General features: G+C 52.4%; 5 protein-coding genes across 5 annotated transcripts; 3 read left to right on the forward strand and 2 right to left on the reverse strand.

Annotated features, from left to right (window-relative positions):
* Window positions 1-571: 571 nt before the first annotated feature.
* CCMA1212_003551 (uncharacterized protein) lies at window positions 572-1,443 on the reverse strand (the record flags this gene model as incomplete). The annotated part of the gene is made up of 3 exons (XM_073700896.1): window positions 572-988; window positions 1,079-1,155; window positions 1,323-1,443. The coding sequence occupies 3 exons, from the start codon at window positions 1,441-1,443 to the stop codon at window positions 572-574; spliced, it is 615 nt and encodes a 204-aa protein (XP_073560124.1).
* A 1,005-nt stretch (window positions 1,444-2,448) lies between these two features.
* On the reverse strand, window positions 2,449-2,703 carry CCMA1212_003552 (uncharacterized protein; the record flags this gene model as incomplete). Its single annotated transcript, XM_073700897.1, has 1 exon — window positions 2,449-2,703. The coding sequence occupies one exon, from the start codon at window positions 2,701-2,703 to the stop codon at window positions 2,449-2,451; it is 255 nt and encodes an 84-aa protein (XP_073560123.1).
* A 3,495-nt stretch (window positions 2,704-6,198) lies between these two features.
* Window positions 6,199-7,917, forward strand: CCMA1212_003553 (uncharacterized protein; the record flags this gene model as incomplete). Its single annotated transcript, XM_073700898.1, has 2 exons — window positions 6,199-6,463; window positions 6,527-7,917. The coding sequence occupies 2 exons, from the start codon at window positions 6,199-6,201 to the stop codon at window positions 7,915-7,917; spliced, it is 1,656 nt and encodes a 551-aa protein (XP_073560122.1).
* A 2,139-nt stretch (window positions 7,918-10,056) lies between these two features.
* Window positions 10,057-10,642, forward strand: CCMA1212_003554 (uncharacterized protein; the record flags this gene model as incomplete). Its single annotated transcript, XM_073700899.1, has 2 exons — window positions 10,057-10,429; window positions 10,519-10,642. Exons 1-2 carry the CDS (start codon window positions 10,059-10,061, stop codon window positions 10,640-10,642), a joined length of 495 nt encoding a protein of 164 aa, XP_073560127.1. The 5' UTR covers window positions 10,057-10,058.
* Window positions 10,643-12,423: 1,781 nt separating this feature from the next.
* CCMA1212_003555 (uncharacterized protein) lies at window positions 12,424-13,094 on the forward strand (the record flags this gene model as incomplete). Its single annotated transcript, XM_073700900.1, has 4 exons — window positions 12,424-12,504; window positions 12,593-12,678; window positions 12,805-12,876; window positions 12,968-13,094. The coding sequence occupies 4 exons, from the start codon at window positions 12,424-12,426 to the stop codon at window positions 13,092-13,094; spliced, it is 366 nt and encodes a 121-aa protein (XP_073560126.1).
* Window positions 13,095-13,807: the final 713 nt, after the last annotated feature.

The raw sequence follows: 13,807 nt of genomic DNA on the forward strand, positions 1-13,807 counted from the left end.
GGTCACACACAAACTGGTCCCAGACTTTCGCATTATCTATTGCTCAGACAGTTTTCCTACTCCCATTCGCCTCCGCCATGTCAATACGGAATCTCAAAGCAAGCTCAAAAAAAAAAAAAAAAAAAAAACAAAGGCTCTTTCCCCCCCCGGGTCGACACGACGACCATTGCTACGCCTTCCACAGATTAAATGCAAAGGTGACCGTAATGGCATGCATCAGAGTGCACTATCCACAGGGCGCACTCCTTGTAAAACAAAAACCAAAGCGGTCGAGACAGATAAGGGGAATAAAAAAACAAAAACAAGAACGCGCAGCCATCATTAAGCCCTCGATCATATTCGTCGTCTCGGGTCTCGTTAAGGGGGGGTGATATCAGGTTTCTGATGGGAGACACCAGAAAAAAAGTGTACTAGATAACAAATTGGGTTTACAGAGGAGCGAAGCCCCTCAACCAAGCATCGGCCCAGTGCCCTTTCTTCTTCCTCCACAGAGTGCATACCATTACCAGGGGACTGGGGTCGCCAGACCAAACAGCCAGCAGCTCGGATTCAGAGACACCTCTCAGCTCATCTAGAGCATGTAGGCCATGAGACCAGCAGCGATGGCAAAGGCGCCAGAGCCAGCAGGACCCAGGGTAGCGGCAGCGAAGCCGCTGGAGGTGGTCGACTGGGCAGCGCCGCTAGCAGTCTGAGCGCCAGTGGTAGTGGCGGCGTGGTGAGTAGAGGCAGCCTTGGTGGTGGTGGTGGCGGCCGCGGTGCTCTGGTCGTCGGCGCTGCTAACCTCGGCGGCCGTGGGAGGGTTTTGCGTGGCGCACAGCTTCTGGATGTTGTTCTTGCAAGCACTCTGGCCGTCCTGGTTGCCAGCGTTGGTCTGAATGCAGTTGGCGTAAAGCTGCTCGCAGATGAAGGTGGGCAGCGTCTGGGTGTAGTACTGGAGACCGGGAGCCGAGCTGTTGGAGGCGCACGTGCAGTCGTACTTGAGAGTAGCCTGTGACAAGACGAGCATGGATCAGCGCATGTTCCCTGTTCCGCCCAAACCAGCAGATCGATCTGCGGCTACGATTGCGGACAAACCCACCTGGTCGCAGTCGTTGTCATCGGCGTTGTTGTCGCAAAGAACCTGGCAGGTGTTGGTCTGGGCCTGGCACCAAACGGCTAGAGGCGAGAAAAAAAAATGAAAATTAGCAAACGCTTCTTGGGCAGAAATCGCAACAAAAAAAAAAAAAAAAAGCCTGGACCTCTGCTCGAGAGCTTTCGCGCACTTTCGCACCAAAACACTCCGCCGCGAAAGGGCAAAGCCAGAAAGTGAGAGCGCGTCTTACCTCGCTGCTGCTGGGCAACAGAGTTGGGATCAATAGTCATGTTAAGAGAGCTCTTGTAGGTCGGGACCTGGGCCGACACCAGAGCAGCGGCGACGGCGACGAGAACAGCGGAGGATCGCATCTTGAGAGTCGTTTTGGGGTATCAAGTTAAGAGATAAAGAAAAAGACGAAGGGCACAAAGACCGCAGACGAGGCAAAAGTCCAAGAACGGGGGAGAGGCTGGGAAACGCGAGGCGGGCGATGGGCGTCAGAGAAGACGGGCTATTATGCTGATGCTGAATGCAGATGAGGCTGATGGAGTTGCGAGAAGGAGAAGAAAGCTGCAGGCCCGGTCGGTCAAGTCTCGGTTCACTGGGTCGAAGGCGGGAAGGGAGGGAGAAAAAAAGGAAGAGCCAGAGGCTTGCCAGCTGTCAGGACGAGTCACCTAAATAAGAGAGAAAAGCGACGACAAGAGCAAGGGCGAGGCCGACGAACAGACCATGGGAAAGCGGCGACGGTTTTTCTGATTGCCCACTTGAGGAGGTACTTGTACGGTACAATCCGGGACATGCATGCGTGGGGCCAGCCCAAGTAACGTGGGTGGCATTTCCGGCATGGCCTTCGACCTCTGGAGTATTTTTCCCTCTTCTCTGTATCTTTGCCCTTTGTTTTCCTGCGCTCTTGCGAGTCTCTGCCTTTCCTTCCCCCCAAAGTACCGCGGCCAGCGTGCATGTACCCCAAGTACCTCGAGTGACTTCAGGCACGCCAAGCCCCGAGCTGTCTGATAGGTCGGGACCCGCCAGGGCCAGACATGCGCCAGGGCACAGCCAATCACAGGGCTCAATGGCTGCCACCAACGCCGCGTTGTCCGTGTTGACCAACGACTGTTGCCAGGGATGCTGGGCTTTTAGGTGCCTTTTGGGGCTGCTGGAAGAGGTGAGAAGAGGGCGGGGGTTTCTGTCATGGTGGTGTGGGTTGATTTCGTATGGGAAACGCGTGAAGGTACCTTTTGGAGGTGAGAGAGCAGGACGAGACTCTCTGGCCGCTCTTCCGTTCGCTTAATGGGATTCCTCTCCTGCATGCAACGAAAGTACATTCGACGAAGGATGACCGCTACGAGGTACGATGCTGTACTGAACAGTACCTGCTACCTGTTGTGGCTTCGCGTGGCTGAGGCCTCGCTTCGTGCACGAGAAGGACTGAGCGCCAGACGCATCTTGATGTCATGGAAAAGAGGCATCGACACAGGCAAACACACAGCGGCATTTGCCGTGCTCTGTTCCACGTGGTCGAGCACCGGTTCTGGACTCTCTGTGCCTTGTCTGTCTTGGTGCCTGTCCTCTGCGATGCCCCTGTGCTGTGCTGCCCTTTTCTTCCGCGAGACGCGTTCCGGCGTTGCCATGGCGGCGACTCAACCCAGAGTCCTGACCTGGGCACCTCGTACATACTCCTACTCGTAGCATCGCCAACCCACCACCCGCCAAAAGCACAATGTCGTAATCGAGGCGGTCGCTGTCACGGCCCTATTCCGTATCCAGGATTGCGCGCCAAGGTGCCGGGAGTCTTAGCCCGTGGCCTAGTGAGGCCTTTGTACTTGTAGGTGCTGGCACTCGAGCTAGCGGGTTCATTTGTTCAGGGGGGACGATGTGATGATGGCACGATAAGGACGGAAGCATTGCTTGGGAGGTTGGGGAATGGAAAGGTGACTGCCGTCCATTGACAGCCCATTGCTGCCACAGCCAACTCACCCTTGATGCTCGACTCAGCTGAAGAGCTGAAAGGCCATCCATCACCTCGGCAGCGAGGATGGCGATGCTGCGGCATGTGTGCGAGGCAACACCATGAAAAAGAAGGTTCGCTGTGGCACCCCCTCTCCGCCTCGTACAAGTGAATCGTGCAGGTGACCAGCGGACGGACGGCGCACAAGCAACGGGCTGCCCTTCTTTTGCTGTTCGTCGTCCGCCGGCTCCCTCCCTCCGACTCTGTTTGTTGCTCTTGGCAGAGACAGGCCTGAGTCAATCATCTTCTGTAGGGTTGTCGTCATGCTATCCGTTGTCGCTGCAACCAGACGACCGTCAAGGTGCTCACTCAGCCCTCAACATCACCAGTGTGTCATCGTACAAAAGGAACAGCAGTCATGCGACAACTTCACCTTTTAACACTGCAGAAGCGTTTCACGGCTAGCTATGCAAGCATCGCGCTCCTGTTCTGCGCTGTCTGTAAGAGTGCAAAGACCGACTTCCTCGTCGCCAGAACAGGGCTACGCAATTATCGGCATCGACGCCTCCCGCGGCTCTCAGTCCGGCATCATCACTTTAATTACCATGCGCTGCTGACGCACGGTTCCTCTCCAATTCACCTCTCACCCTTCTGAATAGGATAGGTATCATGTAAGTATCATGGAGCCGGTTTGCCGCACAAGCGGATCGTGGGCACCGGCGAGAAAACGGCTCCCTTTTCTCCCTTTACTGTGGACGGAGCTTTCCATTCTGTTCCGCCCGCCAAGAGAAGGAAAAAAAAAAAAGGAATGGAAAAAACGAAGCTGGGTAGAGCTTCCGAGAGAGGACGGTCGCCAATCAGACATGCCAATTGCGCCCCGCAACTCGTGCCGATTTCCCCTGGGCCAACGCTTGGCGGTACCTGGCAGGGGTCAGAGATACATCCGCACGGGCCAGAGGTACATGCCACCCACGGTATTATCGCACCTCCCCCGGTCAACTTCAGTCGCGAGTCTTCTGATGTCGCCGACCATGGGTGTGTTTAGTACCGTATGGACCTATCGCTGAAAAGGCCGATGAAACCTCCTCAATACAGACAAGACACGACGCGGCCAGACACGACCAGCCGAAGCACCACTCTTTCACTTTCAGCCTGTATTACCTGTCTGAAGCCAGTAGCTGGACTCGTACGCGTACTACAGTACTAGGGAGTAAAGTACACCATCCAGGTGAGGTCGGATCTTCCCCTAGCTCGTCTACGAAGCGCTCTGGTAAGCAGCCATATACTATGCCATATACTATGCATCTCCATCTTACAGATTGCATCAGTCGTCAAATTCCGACGTTAGCTGAACATCCGTGGGCGTGCGTCTCAACATCATCCTCCGACCATCGCCGATCCCTCACTGCACGCTTGCGTGACGCCGCTTTTCTGATCGATGATCATGATGATCTTTTAGACTTCCATCCTCGACTCCGCATGCTGGTGCTATCCATGTATTCCTTGCACTGCCTTTGCACCCGTGCTACGGCGCACCAATCTGATGCCCGATATCCAATATTTGCCCGACCTTCCGCTGGGCTCCTATTTGGCCATTGTGAATCCTAATTTGCAGCCGTCACCACTGTTTCGTGTCCACGCAGGCGTCCCTCATTCCGGCACTCCAGAGCCGAGCGAGCGGTTGGCCCGCCTTCCTCGCCACTGCTCCGAATCGGCGGGCTCGACGGAGCATTGATACTCGTCTCGAGACTGAAAACATTTCGGTAATTTGAGAAAAAAAAAATTTGCCTTGTCTCCTTATTGCCCTCGTCATATCTCTTCTCTTCTGTTCGTTATCGTCGGCGTGCTGCGTACGAGATCGGGCGCAGTCAGCTGGCCCGGCCTCTCCCCCACTCTCCCTATTATCGACCGGGTCAGAGGGTCACAGGGTGGAAGTCAAGGCCGGCCTTGTTCCTGCGTCTAGGGTCGAGGCTTTGCTCTCGAACAATTGTATTTTCGAGCATTTGTCATATGATGTTTGATTTCCGTGGTTTACCTCGCGTGCTGAGGTTGGATGGCAGAGACGTGACATTTTTGATGCCACTCCATGCTCTATTATGTGCTCCGTCGTACAAAGCAGGCCTCCCGACTCCGTCTTGCTTACTTTATAGACTATATCGCAACAATGCGCAGTACCGGCCATCCCTTTCGATCCGTCTGCCTCGGATAGTCCTCCCCCCCTAAACGGTGAGAGTTGGGTCGCCCTGGTGCAGACGAAGCCTCTCTCCTCCGTATCGCCAAATCTCTCTCCGCCTGCAAGATGCCGCTAGTCTCGGCCGCCAGCCGCCACAGGCTCCACATTGTACAGACGAGCGGCCATTCCCGAGCTGCAGCTTGATTGGGGGTTGTGCTGACTCATCCCAAGATATACTTGTATCGTACAAGGTAGTGACCACCAGCTGTGCGATGCAGGTAATTGAGTCGTTCGTGATGCGATCGGCGTCCGAATCTCAAGGTGCTCAAAATCTTCTATTCTCGAGGGGAGATCTCATGCTCACTACGCTGCGATATTCGACACAGGGGTCCTACGAAGGTTAGTGGAAGGTAGCACCTGGTTCAGCAGATAGACCCCTTCTCAGCACTATCAGAAGTGGTGCAACGCTTCGGCCAATCCACAACAATGGGGGCTCTTTACTCTACAAATTCCTCCCGCCGATGCATGCAGCTCCCCTTTCAACATATGAATTAGTCGGACCTTTTCTGTGATATAGCTCATATCTAGCTGCAGCCATCACAGGACATCTGCTGCGCACACTGAAGCAATGCAGCCGGGAACCCCCCCATATCACGCCCAACTCCAGGGTAACCATGCCTACCTACCTACCTGTACGTAGCTAGGAAACCGATAAGATAGCAGACACCCCTTTGGATACTGTGTAGCGCCATCGACGCCAAGCTCCCGACGTGCATCTTGTTCTCGTCATGTCATCGCCAATCAAGCACATGCAGCCTGTTTAATTGCTCACTGCCAAACCCGCCACAACTCCAGCCTCGTCCTGCCCGTTGCCCTCGGATATCGAACCTCGAACCTCGACCCTCGCAGCCGCGCACCCCCTCGTCTCCGCGCCCTCTCCAGCCAGGCCCAGATGCATCCCGCTCTGGCCTTGACCTCCCCGCCTCCAGCCCGCCAGACGACGCGATGAATCGCCTGCCCACCGAGCTCATCGACGCCATCCTGCTGCACTGCGTCGACTCCGGCCCCAAGAATGCCGTCCTCGACCTCCGCCTCGTGTGCAAGGCCTTTGACCGGATCCTCAAGCCTTACGCATGCCGCACCCTCGAGCTCGAGTTCTCGCGCCTCAGCAAGACGAGTCGCCTTGGCCGGCCGCGGACGGATGCGCTGCAGACGGTGGGATACCACTGCAAGAGCCTCTACATCGACCTGATGGTTCTCCGCGACGAGAGTAAGGCGTTTCCGGCGTGATGGACCGCGGGTATGGTTGTGGTCAGCTGACGAGCTCTCTCAGTGGAAGTCGACTTTCTCAACACAGTCTTTGCCCGCGTCCCCTGGATGATGGACTTTTGCCAGTCGCTCCAAAACCTCTACTGCATGGGCGAGATGTCCTTTACCGAGAAGGAATACTACCAGGCCGTCGAGGCTCTCCTCTTCAACTGCCGTGATGTCGAGCGGCTGCGGCTGAGCCTGCCTTTCCAACTGGTAGGCCGACACTGCAACGCCGCCACCATCATCCTCGCCAACACCTTCAAGGCACTGGCCTCGCGCCCGGAAGAGGACTCGGCCTCGATGAAGGTCTTGGTGCTGGAAAACGTGACAGACATTGCCGTCTGCCACCTGTGGATGAACCCTAGCGATGTGATGAACATCATGGCCACCGTGGCAGTCCTCAAGCACCTCGTCATTGCCCTCCGTCGGCACGAGACCGACCCGCCGCGCGTTAGCATGTTTGGGTCGTGCTTCTGGAACATTATTGAGCACGCACAGCACCTCGAGACCTTGTGTATAATCGGAATGGAGCACGATGACAGGCCGCCTCGGGGATTGAAACAGACCAGGTCCAACCAGATGGCCGTGGAGGAGTGGAGAGCGCGTGTGCTGCCGCCGCCTCGCATCATGCTTGATAACCTGACGTGTCTGGAGTTGAAGCGGGTGGAAATCTCCCCGGACGTTTTTAGACGATTCACCGAGGAATTTGGAGCCCTCATGGAGGAGCTGTACCTCAACGAAGTGTACCTGAAGACGGAACAGTCCCGTGACTGGAACTACAGTTCCAAGAAGGTTCTGTGGGTTGGCATCGCCAACCAGCGGCCTGAAGAGGACGACCACTGGATGGCCATGATGCTGCGCTGCACCATGCCCAATCTGCGCATCTGTCGAGCCTCGTTTCTTGCGTACGACCTCTACATTCGAGATGAAATCGTCACCAGCCCAGACTTTGACCTCATCGACCCCTGCGGCATGGCGCGTAGCCTGTCTCAGCGCTTCGTCGAAGTCGTCATGGGGATCCGCCAGCCTCCTACGCCTACCGGCGATCCCGTCGAGTACCTCCCCCAAGACTCTCGGGAGGACTACCTCCTCCAACGACTCACAGACCGACCCGACTATGTTCGAATTGTCGACTATGATACCAATGCATATCAGACTGCCGTGGAGAACACCACCTCGGGATGGCAGAAGAGCATCGACGGCGTGTTTACAAACTGCAATCCCAACACCCTCGACGAGCTGCACTACATTGCCGAGACGGCGTGCCAGGGCATGAATGAGATTCACCGACGACGCAACGAGTGGACGGCGGGCAACAGCCTGGCCAACGAATATACGCATAATCTGTTGACGGCGGTGGATGATCCATCCACCCAGCTAGAGTTTCTGAGCGACGACCAAATTTTCGAATGATTTTACAACAAATATCTTGATAACGCCACTATGGTAGGCTAGGGTTTGCTTCTGCATGATATTGGCGTTGGGGTAAAGGGAAGGGGGGAGGGAATGGATAACATGCGTTCTGTCATTAGCACTGCTTCATGCTGAAGCGGGAAAGCAACTTGTTGATAGATTGGATGAGCAGCAGTATTTGACTGCTAAGTAATAAGAATACCGACCGTTCGTTGTGAGGCCATACTACCGTCCATTGGGTTCCAGAGACAAGGGACCACGGGGATACTGCCAGGGGAGATGACATCTTGTCCAGAAGTGAAGTATCTGTGACTCGTCCAGTAGTAATAGTGATAAACAACTTCCCACCTAAGAAGAGATTTGAGTCGATTGTTAGTCTGATCACTTACTACACGCAAGATGTAGACTGAAACACCGGCACTGTCACCCACATGGTGATACTACGCGGGATTACATGGCTATATAAGTGCATGTAGAGTCCTCACGTTGCTCTCCAGCTACTACTTCTCTCATCGTCCCTCAACATTCCAAATATCGCCTTCAACACTTTTACTCTTCTCGTTATCAAGCGATTGAGCGATGCACCTCAAGTTGTCTCTCCCAACGTACATCCTGGCAGCAGCCGTTGAAGCCGCCGTCGTGGATGATCCTCCCATGGCACGTCTCTCCCCCCCACTACACGCATACTCCATCACTTACAAGACCACATTCTGTAGAAGATTTACTGCTAATGAGGGGAACCTTATATAGATTACGGTGCATAGCGAGCCTCATTTGGGAGGAGGTAGACTCGACCTCTGGAGCATCGGCGAACGTGTAACGCTGCCTGAGAATTTGTACGTCTACGTTTTCTGCCACGATCCCCCTTCGACCACCCTTTTACCTGGTCCTTTGTGATGATATCCAGACCAAATCGTAGTTAAAAAAAAAAATGTAGGTATGACAATGTAGGATCGGTAAACGTGCGAGGCATCACAACGCCTTTGTACTTCGGCCTATGCACACTCTACTCGTGAGTTCCCCCTCTTCCCCTCGAATCCCTTTCCCCTTATTCTTACTTTTTCTTTCAATGTTTCACATTGGGGACTTTGGCTGACTGATGCTTTGTGAAATGAAGGTCGGAGTACTGTGATATTTCGTCTCTGACTTTGAGAGCCCGCTTGATCTTGAGAATTACGGGATCAAGTCGCTGTTTTGCAAGGTTGGGTTTATTTCTGCCTGATTAGACGATGGGAACATGTCATCTGTCTTTATCCGAGGCTCAAGGCTGATGGCCTTTCCAAATACAAGATTATAGGTATATCTAATTGGATGGATTGTTCTCATGGCCATGATGTGTGAGAGAGTAGTAGCGATAGCTGTGGACATGACTGGGCATAAGGGCGAGCATCGCCCTTACGAAGACGGACAACTCCCGACCTCCCTTGTCATAAAATACCCAGTGGCCAGCCAAAGAAGCGCAACAAAAATAGAAAGAGAAGGACGCTCATAAAATGAAATTAAACGGCCATAAAAAGAAGCAAATTTTGAGACAGTTGCTAGTTAAGCAGGGCGCCGCATTCGTGTGCTATTCTCACCTACTACATACTACTACTAATAGTACTGTCTCGGAAGTCGATCGGCTCTCCTCCCTTTGCTCAAGCTCGATACTAATGGCCATTGAACAGTAAAGTAGCGTCATGTGAAACACAATTTGCGGAGAAAGAGCAGCTAAGCAACTAATCAACTATGAAAAGAAGATCCTTGCATTAAGTTAGTAATTTAGTAACTGGATGAGAGAAAAGGGAAAAGAAAAGCAGGCTTTTTTGTTGCGGGTTGCGGGAGAGACCCGCGCTCTGAGAGACGCAGTTACTGTACAAGGTACAAGGCGTAAGGTGTAAGGTGCGGTGAGCTATATATATATATAAGGTAAGGTGAGTACGTGTATAAGAAGGGAGGAGGAAGACTGTTATGCTTTCCATTCTTTGGCGGATCTCTGTTTCAACTGTCCACGACAACATCTCCTTTCTTTCTCCGTCCTGTTTCCGCCGTTGTTGCCCCAGACGCTGTTCCCTCCTCGTCTTTTAGGCAAGGAATTTAGAAGTCTGAGGAAAACCCAGTTTCGAGTGTTCTTTGTTTGATTCTTTGAGTTTCATCCAGCCATGCTTCTATCCAAGTTCCTCCCCTGCATTCTGGCGACATGCGTCGCCGCTGCTCCAGTCGAGGAAGTTCCCGTGGCTCCCGTCGTCAGTTTCTCACCGATAGATCCAATACGACCTCGTATCTCTGGGCTAACGCAAACCATGCAACAGGTGACGTTGTATCGTGAATTTGGCTGGACAGGGCCTCAGTTTGACGTCCGCGGCCTGGACTCTTGCGTCAAAGTCGCCAACCCGTTGTATGCACATCCCCTCCATATGTCATGGTATAAGAGAGAGAGTTCCCTGCTAACGAAGTTGAAAAGATACGGCCATGTTCTATCAGCAAAGCTGTGGCCAAATTCTCCTTCTTCAAGACTCTGTACACTGTACTCGTGAGTGAAATAACCCCCCCCAAAAGATGCATGGCTGCTGTGTCGCGTTTTTTCTTTGCAGCTGATGACTGGGCTTTTGTTTCTTCTAGATCTAACAACTGCGACTCCGGCACTGCGATTCTATACGTGACCACCTCGAATAGTCCTGTCAATATCCGTCGCAATACCGATGTCCGATCGGTTTTCTGCAAGGATATGAAGAAGAAGAAATAAGTCCATTTGGTACAGAATTCCGACTGATGTATTTTGTGTTTCAAGAAGCCGGGTCAATTGTGCCGTCAAGGGATGGAAATAAGGGGGAATGAAGCGACATGTTTAGCGGGTTACGCGCCCTCCTGGAATGGCGAGAGGTTTACGAAAGGAAATGATAAGACGATGCTCATGAAGGCCAGCAAATGTTGATTCAATGTTGACGTAGCTGATGGCAGATGGGTGATCTGCAGTGCTGGGATATGGATCGAGTAATCTGCGTCGTCATCGATTCTGCAGGCGCCTGTCTGTACTCAGTGCTCCCATGCACACATTGATCCAATCATTGAATATACATCCCTCAATTGACATTGGGATACTACCGTAAAGAGAAGAAGAGAGATGGGGGGCGATGTGATGATATTCCAACACCATCCCAATGGCTCCCGAGACACTATGGTCCGGATATTTCCAGCCCGCTCCGGAGCACTCGCCGGACTATCCGTGATCATCTCCGGTAGGACGAGCACTATATAAGCAAAAAGCAGTAAGAGATCGCTGATCTAGGACAACTGAAGTTTAAGAGTGTGCCTCCTTAGGCATGCAGAGTGGGCTGCGCATTCCTGAGTGATAGACAATGTCTTTCTATAGTCGTTCTAACGTTGCCATATAGAGTAGCGCTTGTAGATACTGGTCATTGTGCCGTGGACCTCGTCTCGCAACAGCTCCAGCCCTGTTTCGGTCTTTTCCCTCGTCCTGATGGCGGTAGTGTTGCAAAGCGAGCCGGATCTGTCTGGAGAAAGCGTCCGTTCGTTTTGTACCTCGACGACTGCTCTGAGATTTCATACAACTCATGAACTACATTAATCCACGTTACCTGGCGCTCTTCTTGAAGGATGCCTACTTATTGACTGGTTGGACTTGCAAATACATGGCCCATGTTATAGTTGCGAGGAAATGTAGACTCGTTCATGTCGTTTGCATGTCCGTACTCGCGGATTGCAGTTCCGCGGCGATGCATCCCATCGCCCTGGCTTGGCCAATTACAGTGGTCCGGAGCAATATATAGTGCACTGCTCCAGATGTAGATGAGACTGGTGGTTTTTCTAATGTATTACAGACGGCCCCCAAGTCTTTCGGAGGCGGACGGAGCCGATCTGCTAATTGCAAGAATCGCTAGAAGTGGACGGTCTCAGGAATTCTCTTGGATGAGACACAAGGGATAAACACCAGTCATATGCTTCAGCAAGTTTAATAGCTGATGTGTCTCTGATCCTCAAAAGCCCCATGTCCGTGAGCAATCTCGGGATGTTGAAAGCGGGATATGGAACTTTGTATAGCTCAGCTTGGGGTGCATAACAGGTGACAACTCTGAGGCCGCTCAAGAGGGTCTTCATGGTAAATGACCGAGAAGACGGCAACGAGATGTTCTCAATGGGGCACTCTGTTGTACAAGACGTTGAATGGAGTTCATGAAGAAATTGGGCAAAAAAACAACTGCAGAGTGTGTCCGCAAAGCATTCCAGACAAGATGTCTCGGCATGGACAACCGGATGATATGTCTCTGGTGGCCCATCCCGCCAAGTGTTTCCCTGTCTCTGAATTGAGAACAATAACAATTGTAAACGGAGATAAAATAATCGAAAGAGTAAATACATATGTATATATATATATATCTTATATGCGTTGACGTGTGAACGTGCCTCTTTCCTCCCCCTTCCTTGAGTTCCTGATTTCAAATCTCTCCCCGAATCCTAGAAACTTGCCCGCATTTTCCATCTACCACCCTCTTATAGCCGTGAAAGATGCATTTCAACCAGCTGCTCCCCTGCATCGTTGCTTCTGCCTCCGTCGCAGTCGCCCAGCTCATCCCCGTCGGGCCAATCGTGAGTCTCCCCNTCCTCCACACGAACAAACTACGCCAGCATTATGTGAACCCAACATCACTAACGGCTTGTCATGGCAAACACAAAGGCGACATTCTACTCTGAGCCGGACTTTCAGGGCAATTCTTTCGTTGCCGGCAAAATCGACACGTGTCTTCAACTCCCTGAGGGCCTGTAAGCTTCCCTCCTCCTTCCTCTCCTGACCGCAACCCACCAGCATGATGTCGACTTTTTTCTCCAAACTCGGAATCAGTCTATCAGGAAAGACCATGTGCTAACCTATCCCGATTAACCATGAAGCATCGGAAACGTGAGCTCAGTCGAGCTACAACAGTTCCCAAGCCCCTTCTACGTCTCCTGCACCCTTTACAAGTAAGTTCTACCAGCCCTCCTCTCTCTCTCCCTAAACATATCTTGTTCTGTCCCCTTTACTGACTCTTCCCTCTTCTTTCGCGCTTCATAGCCGCGATTACTGCAACAACCCGGCCGCTTCGGCCATCTGGTACGCCATCTCACTATTCGACAACAGCAACTTGCCTGATCACAACGTTCGATCGGTCTCTTGCGCTCTTACCCATCCTTACCCTTAAGTGGTCGAGCTCTTTGAAGAAGGTATTGTAATGGATGGAATTAGGTGAAGGGACTGTATTGCTCTTCGGACTAGAAGATGGATGGCTGTGGTTTATGTATGCATGATTGTTGAAAACTCCATACTTGGCTTCTGAGGTGCAATGGGTCCTTGGAACTACGATCAAATTGATACGCCTTTCAACTCAGCTTGAATGATCTCCTCAGACTCTTGAAGCCACAACAACAACTAACATAAATGCGAAAGAGAATTAAAGACGCAAAAATGAAAGCCAAGCGTTCTAATAATGCGCTGCAAAAAAAGAAAGTGGTGATTCCGCCCGGGCTCGAACCGGGGACCTTTTCGGTGGCGTTAAACGTGTTAACGAAATGTCATAACCAACTAGACCACGGAACCAAGCGTCTTTCATGCCAACTTGCAGCCTAATCGAAATTCATATGCTTATTCCCTTGTTATCGGTAAGTGCCGGACAAGATGGCATCGTGTAAGTCGCAACTCCTGGAGACGAACAACAACAACTCTTCCCTCCTCCTCCTTCCCCTTCCACAGAAACAGTGCAGGTATTGTCTAATGAGAACGATGTCCACTTGCAGACTTTCTCACCTTGTCTTCTCTGGCTGGCTGCCTCCTTGATTCGTGCTAGGCCACGAGCATAGCTCTGACATTCACCCAGATCCGACGCACTGGAACCGAGCTCACGGACACTCTCACCTC

Source organism: Trichoderma ghanense (genome assembly GCF_004382785.1).
Source record: "Trichoderma ghanense strain CCMA-1212 chromosome Unknown scaffold_3, whole genome shotgun sequence".
Taxonomy (NCBI): Eukaryota; Fungi; Ascomycota; class Sordariomycetes; order Hypocreales; family Hypocreaceae; genus Trichoderma; species Trichoderma ghanense.